Source organism: Oncorhynchus keta, chromosome 29, assembly GCF_023373465.1.
Source record: "Oncorhynchus keta strain PuntledgeMale-10-30-2019 chromosome 29, Oket_V2, whole genome shotgun sequence".
Lineage (NCBI taxonomy): Eukaryota > Metazoa > Chordata > Actinopteri > Salmoniformes > Salmonidae > Oncorhynchus > Oncorhynchus keta.
In genome coordinates, this window is record NC_068449.1 from 4,594,685 (window position 1) to 4,602,409 (window position 7,725).

General features: G+C 40.0%; 1 protein-coding gene across 1 annotated transcript in view; it reads left to right on the forward strand.

Annotated features, from left to right (window-relative positions):
- Positions 1–7,725, forward strand: part of LOC118373719 (uncharacterized) — an 83,855-nt gene that overhangs the window by 70,298 nt on the left and 5,832 nt on the right. Inside the window, exons 75-83 of the mRNA XM_052485793.1 lie at positions 667–799; positions 885–967; positions 2,459–2,585; positions 4,216–4,406; positions 4,517–4,607; positions 4,714–4,837; positions 4,968–5,149; positions 5,374–5,529; positions 5,621–5,754. Of these exons, the coding sequence (XP_052341753.1) occupies positions 667–799; positions 885–967; positions 2,459–2,585; positions 4,216–4,406; positions 4,517–4,607; positions 4,714–4,837; positions 4,968–5,149; positions 5,374–5,529; positions 5,621–5,754 (1,221 nt within the window). The remainder of the gene's footprint in view (positions 1–666; positions 800–884; positions 968–2,458; positions 2,586–4,215; positions 4,407–4,516; positions 4,608–4,713; positions 4,838–4,967; positions 5,150–5,373; positions 5,530–5,620; positions 5,755–7,725) is intronic.

Here is a 7,725-nt window from a genome sequence, read left to right on the forward strand (position 1 = left end):
TCTCTCTCCTCTACAGTCTCTTCTCCTCTCAGTCTCTCTCCTCTTACAGTCTCTTTTCCTCTTAGTCACTTTACCTCTTAGTCTCTTCTCCTCTTAGTCTCTCTCCTCTTAAAGTCTCTTTTCCTCTTAGTCTCTTCTCCTCTTAGTCTCTCTCCTCTTAAAGTCTCTTTTCCTCTTAGTCTCTCTCCTCTACAGTCTCTTCTCCTCTTAGTCTCTTCTCCTCTTAGTCTCTCTCCTCTACAGTCTCTTCTCCTCTTAGTCTCTCTCCTCTTAGTCTCTTCTCCTCTTAGTCTCTTCTCCTCTTAGTCTCTTCTCCTCTACAGTCTCTCCTCCTCTTAGTCTCTCTCCTCTTAGTCTCTCTCCTCTTAAAGTCTCTTTTCCTCTTAGTCTCTTCTCCTCTTAGTCTCTTCTCCTCTTAGTCTCTCTCCTCTTAAAGTCTCTTTTCCTCTTAGTCTCTTCTCCTCTTAGTCTCTCTCCTCTTAAAGTCTCTTTACCTCTTAGTCTCTTCTCCTCTTAGTCTCTCTCCTCTAGAGTCTCTTCTCCTCTTAGTCTCTCTCCTCTTAGTCTCTTCTCCTCTTAGTCTCTTCTCCTCTTAGTCTCTCTCCTCTACAGTCTCTTCTCCTCTACAGTCTCTCTCCTCTTAACATTCTCTCCTCTTACAAACAGGCTCTCTCCATCCGTGTTGCAAGGGTTCACATGTACATCAGCACAGTCCATGACAATCAAAACGGTGCACAGACTGGTTCATGCCTGCAGACCGAGGATCCTTAGGGAGAAAGTGGCGCTGAAAGAAACACAGGTCTGTGAGACATGAAGATGTCAGAGTTATGATGATAGCTAATACATCTCACACAGGATTACCACTTATATCTTTTTTTCCACAGTTGACCTGCATGTACAATTTACTGAAAGACAACCTTGACCAGAGTTTTACAGACTATCCATCAGACATGCTACTATATTACAAGTAAGTCTAATCGTGATAATTATGTTATCGTGTTAATTATCTAATCATGTTTGTTATTTAAACCTGTTAATTATCTATCCTGATAAAGCAGCAATATGTAACCTTTTGGGAAACCCAAACAAATTCACATAGAATTGTCTGTTAAATATCTGTCATTCTCGTTGAACGCAAGTCTAAGATGCTGTCGATATATTCTGAGTAGTGCATCTTTAATTATCTGATGCTGTTCATGATCTAATCCTGTTCATGATTTAATCCTGTTCATGATTTAATCCTGTTCATGATCTAATCCTGTTCATGATCTAAATCCTGTTCATGATCTAAATCCTGTTCATGATTTAATCCTGTTCATGATTTAATCCTGTTCATGATTTAATCCTGTTCATGATTTAATCCTGTTCATGATTTAATCCTGTTCATGATCTAAATCCTGTTCATGATCTAATCCTGTTCATGATTTAATCCTGTTCATGATTTAATCCTGTTCATGATTTAATCCTGTTCATGATCTAATCCTGTTCATGATCTAAATCCTGTTCATGATTTAATCCTGTTCATGATTTAATCCTGTTCATGATTTAATCCTGTTCATGATTTAATCCTGTTCATGATTTAATCCTGTTCATGATTTAATCCTGTTCATGATTTAATCCTGTTCATGATCTAATCCTGTTCATGATTTAATCCTGTTCATGATCTAAATCCTGTTCATGATTTAATCCTGTTCATGATCTAATCCTGTTCATGATTTAATCCTGTTCATGATTTAATCCTGTTCATGATTTAATCCTGTTCATGATCTAATCCTGTTCATGATTTAATCCTGTTCATGATCTAATCCTGTTCATGATCTAAATCCTGTTCATGATTTAATCCTGTTCATGATTTAATCCTGTTCATGATCTAATCATGTTCGTGATCTAAATCCTGTTCATTATCTAATCCTGTTCATGATTTAATCCTGTTCATGATTTAATCCTGTTCATGATCTAATCCTGTTCATGATCTAATCATGTTCGTGATCTAAATCCTGTTCATTATCTAATCCTGTTCATGATCTAATGCTGTTTATGATCTAATCCTGTTCATCATCTAAATCCTGTTCATGATTTAATCCTGTTCATGATCTAAATCCTGTTCATGATCTAATCCTGTTCATTATCTAATCCTGTTCATGATCTAATCCTGTTCATGATCTAATCTTTTTCATGGTTGAATCCTGTTCATGACCTAATATGGTTAATAATTTTAACATTCAATACTATACAATAATCCAGACCATACTATACAATAATCCAGACAATACTATAAAGAAAGTATTTCCTGGTAGTTCAGAGAGCATTTTAGTTCAGAAAAAAACTACCAGGAAATATAATTGGATTTTATCATCCTGTTGATGCTTCATATGAGTGATGTGTGGGTCAATGGGTTGAGGGAATATTTCCTTAGCTAATTTGTATTAATCTGTAATAATTGTGCATTTCCTTCCAGCTATGCAAAGGTTGAAAAAAGCAATTGCAGGTCCTACTTCAATGCGGCAGGTTCTGCAGACTTCTCTGTCCTCTCCAGCGTGCTGAACAAGGATGAAATGCTACTGGACAATGCAAAAAGCTGCTTGGTGAGTGGCTGCAGAGTTGTGTTCTTCGTCTGTAGATGCACTACAATATACAAAAGTATGTGGACACCCCTTCAAAATTAGTGGATTCAGCTATTTCAGCCACAACCGTTGCTAACTGGCGTATACAATCGAGCACACTGATATGCAATCTACATAGACAAACATTGGCAATAGAATGGCCCGTACTGAAGAGCTCAGTGACTTTCAACGATGCACTGTAATAGGATGCCACCTTTTTCAACAAGTCAGTTTGTCAAATTTCTGCCATGCTAGAGCTGCCCTGGTCAACTGTAAGTGCTGTTATTATGAAGTGGACACATCTAGGAGCAACAACGGCTCAGCTGCAAAGTGGTAGGCCACACAAGCTCACAGAACAGGACCACAGAGTGCTGTCCTTAGTTGCAACACTCACAGCCGAGTTCCAAACTGCCTCTGGAACCAATGTCAGCACAAGAACTGTTCGTCAGGAGCTTCATGAAATGGGTTTCCATGGCCGAGCAGCCACACACAAGCCTAAGATCACCATGCGCAATGCCAAGCGTTGGCTGCAGTGGTGTAAAGCTTGCCGTCATTGGACTGGAGCAGTGGAAACGAGTTCTCTGAAGTGATGAATCACGCTTCACGTTCTGGCAGTCCGACAGACAAATCTGGGTTTGGTGTATGCCAGGAGAACGCTACCTGCCCCAATGCATAGTGCCAACTGTAAAGTTTGGTGGAGGTAAAATGGTCTGGGGCTGTTTTTCATGGCCTCTTAGTTCCAGTGAAGGGAAATCTTAACCTCACAACATACAATGACATTGTAGATTATTCTGTGCTTCCAACTTTGTGGCAACAGTTTGGGGAAGGCCCTTTCCTGTTTCTGCATGACAATGCCCCCGTGCACAAAGCGAGGTCCATACAGAAATGGTTTGTCAAGATCGGTGTGGAAGAACTTGACTGGCCTTCACAGAGCCCTGACCTCAACCACGCCGACTGCGAGCAAGGCCCAATCGCCCAACATCAGAGCCCGACCTCACTAATGCTCTTGTGCCCGCAGCAATGTTCCAACATCTAGTGGAAAGCCTTCCCAGAAGAGTGGAGGCTGTTATAGCAGGAAAGGGGGGACCAACTCCACATTAATGCCCATGATTTTGGAATGAGATGTTTGACGAGCAGGTGTCCACATACTTTTATAGTGTATCACCTGTGACCTTTTTAAGAAGTGCAGTGGCGCAGGATGTGACTCCTAACAGTACATACCCAGACCCCTCAGCTAAGTTTGATAACAGTCCACAGCTTTTATAAAACACTGATGGAATGTTGGAATGCAGTAACCGATAAACAGGTTTCCTCATTAGCGTCTTAGTGTTTCTACGTTACCATAGTAGCATGAGTCAGAAAAGTCTGGTTCTCTTAAAACCAACAACAACACTATCATCCCAAGACCAGAACTATCACCCCTTTAGTTCACTTTTTTTGCTATGGAATTGTGGAAAGGTTGTGGTTTCCTTAGCCAAGGTTATAGCCAATTACAATGACAGAATGTTGGAAAAGTTGGACAACGTCAACAACGTTTTACAGAAACATATGATTCAAATGAATCACCTCTAATTAATTTCATTAACACATCACTTTGTTGCGTAATTTCTAGGGAATTAGTGAAGTGAGTCTTAGCAAAAACCACGTGGAGGTGCTGGGAAACATGGTGTGCACTATGAACGGCTCCTACATCCTAAACTCTGACCCCTTCATTCTGGAGAAACTGAAGAACTGCAAGGACTTCACCGAAGCTCAAGTCGCTGCCATGGAAACGATCCTCATTTCAGGGACAACACAGTATGGGTATGTGAATGAGAACTTTTGTGAATAAAGTTTGTTTTTTGATTTTGATTAAATCACAAAAGTTGCACATGCAATAACAATACAATTTACAATATGAACTTGGTTTTCAGAAAAACAACTACATGGAATCAACAAACGTTGGAGAACCTTGAAACCCTGCCACTGTATCTGACCCAAAACTTCTGGAGCCTGTTCACAACAGTACGTTTATGCTTTACAATTTTTGTTGTGTGTTTACGCCTTTAAATTATCTTTTTTAAAAAGGTGCAAATTATTGATCTAAAAATGTTTGGTTTGGTATTCACAGGAGGTAAAAGGGAAGTTCCTCAAGTCCTTTATGCCCCAGCTGAGGAAGCAGGAAACAGTGAAGAGGAAGCTGAAGACACTGTTCAAGCAGATCAACTCATTCAGCAGATCCAAGCGGGGAGCAGGTAAACTCACTATGCGCTAAAACATCTTGGAGAAACAGCTTAGAGAATGATACATTTGCTATGAGATTTTCATGGGTATCATATTTGCATATGGGTCTGGTGTTTCTCACCATTGGTTGCTTTTCAAAAGGATGCATCACTGGCAACATCACCCAGTCGGTCATCGCAGACACCTCGTTCCCCTTTGGCTATGACATGACCCAGTTTGACCTCTGTCTGGACATCAGCGTTCTGAAAGACAATCTGGCCGCTTTCACTAAACAAGTCGATGACAACAACTTCCAGAAGATCATTTTAGTCAAACTAAACCAGGTAATGATGACATCAAAATGGCCGTCTGACTTTTGTTTCTTTGACTCCCAGAATGGAATGAAAAATGATTGTATTCATAACAGGGTAGTGACCGTGCATAGATATGAGAAGGGATAGGTACGAGAATGTCATTCCTCTCAGAAGACTAGTCCGGTTTATTGAATCGTTAGATCAAATTAGTGGAGGACCATAATCATAATAAACGCAAAAATTGTGTTCCACAGGCTTATCCATCTGGAATTGTTGACGAGCAGCTTAAGGTGCTGGGCTCTGTGTCGCGTGTGGCCACTCTTGATGACATCACAAAGTGGAGCATCACTAAAATCGATACACTGTCAGCACTGATGGCCTTTGGTGATGGTCCATGGGAAACAGAGAAGGTATATTAAGGAAAGAGATGTTTGTACTTTGTACCTTTTTTTTGTATGTCGCTTTTCTCTAATACAGGTCTCTTTCTGTTGATGCATTCAGAGTAAGGCAATCATCACAACATACTTGAACACATCAGGAAACTCCTTGGGGAGCTCTGAGTTAAATGCCGTTGGTGCTAATCTGTGTTCTCTGGATGTGAGCGTACTGAAGACCATCACGTCAAGCAGTCTGAAGTGAGTATATCTGACCTGCTCAGCAAAAAAACGGCTAATGAATTATTTCACAGTTCTGTTAACCAACTCATGGGTAACAATGAGACAATATCTCAGCTAAACTGTAGTCCCGGGTAACAATGAGACAATATCTCAGCTAAACTGTAGTCCTGGGTAACAATGAGACAATATGTCAGCTAAACTGTAGTCCTGGGTAACAATGAGACAATATGTCAGCTAAACTGTAGTCCTGGGTAACAATGAGACAATATGTCAGCTAAACTGTAGTCCTGGGTAACAATGAGACAATATCTCAGCTAAACTGTAGTCCTGGGTAACAATGAGACAATATATCTCAGCTAAACTGTAGTCCTGGGTAACAATGAGACAATATCTCAGCTAAACTGTAGTCCTAAACAACAATGAGACAATATGTCAGTTAAACTGTAGTTCTGGGTAACAATGAGACAATATCTCAGCTAAACTGTAGTCCTGGGTAACAATGAGACAATATCTCAGCTAAACTGTAGTCCTAAACAACAATGAGACAATATGTCAGTTAAACTGTAGTTCTGGGTAACAATGAGACAATATCTCAGCTAAACTGTAGTCCTGGGTAACAATGAGACAATATCTCAGCTAAACTGTAGTTCTGGGTAACAATGAGACAATATCTCAGCTAAACTGTAGTCCTGGGTAACAATGAGACAATATGTCAGCTAAACTGTAGTCCTGGGTAACAATGAGACAATATGTCAGCTAAACTGTAGTCCTGGGTAACAATGAGACAATATGTCAGCTAAACTGTAGTCCTGGGTAACAATGAGACAATATGTCAGCTAAACTGTAGTCCTGGGTAACAATGAGACAATATCTCAGCTAAACTGTAGTCATGGGTAACAATGAGACAATATCTCAGCTAAACTGTAGTCCTGGGTAACAATGAGACAATATCTCAGCTAAACTGTAGTCCTGGGTAACAATGAGACAATATGTCAGCTAAACTGTAGTCCTGGGTAACAATGAGACAATATGTCAGCTAAACTGTAGTCCTAAACAACAATGAGACAATATGTCAGTTAAACTGTAGTCCTGGGTAACAATGAGACAATATGTCAGCTAAACTGTAGTCCTAAACAACAATGAGACAATATGTCAGTTAAACTGTAGTCATGGGTAACAATGAGACAATATGTCAGTTAAACTGTAGTCCTGGGTAACAATGAGACAATATCTCAGCTAAACTGTAGTCCTGGGTAACAATGAGACAATATGTCAGTTAAACTGTAGTCCTGGGTAACAATGAGACAATATCTCAGCTAAACTGTAGTCCTGGGTAACAATGAGACAATATCTCAGTTAAACTGTAGTCATGGGTAACAATGAGACAATATCTCAGCTAAACTGTAGTCCTGGGTAACAATGAGACAATATCTCAGCTAAACTGTAGTCCTGGGTAACAATGAGACAATATCTCAGCTAAACTGTAGTCCTGGGTAACAATGAGACAATATGTCAGCTAAACTGTAGTCCTAAACAACAATGAGACAATATGTCAGTTAAACTGTAGTCCTGGGTAACAATGAGACAATATGTCAGCTAAACTGTAGTCCTAAACAACAATGAGACAATATGTCAGCTAAACTGTAGTCATGGGTAACAATGAGACAATATGTCAGCTAAACTGTAGTCCTGGGTAACAATGAGACAATATGTCAGCTAAACTGTAGTCCTGGGTAACAATGAGACAATATCTCAGCTAAACTGTAGTCCTGGGTAACAATGAGACAATATCTCAGCTAAACTGTAGTCCTGGGTAACAATGAGACAATATCTCAGCTAAACTGTAGTCCTGGGTAACAATGAGACAATATGTCAGCTAAACTGTAGTCCTGGGTAACAATGAGACAATATCTCAGCTAAACTGTAGTCCTGGGTAACAATGAGACAATATCTCAGCTAAACTGTAGTCCTGGGTAACAATGAGACAAT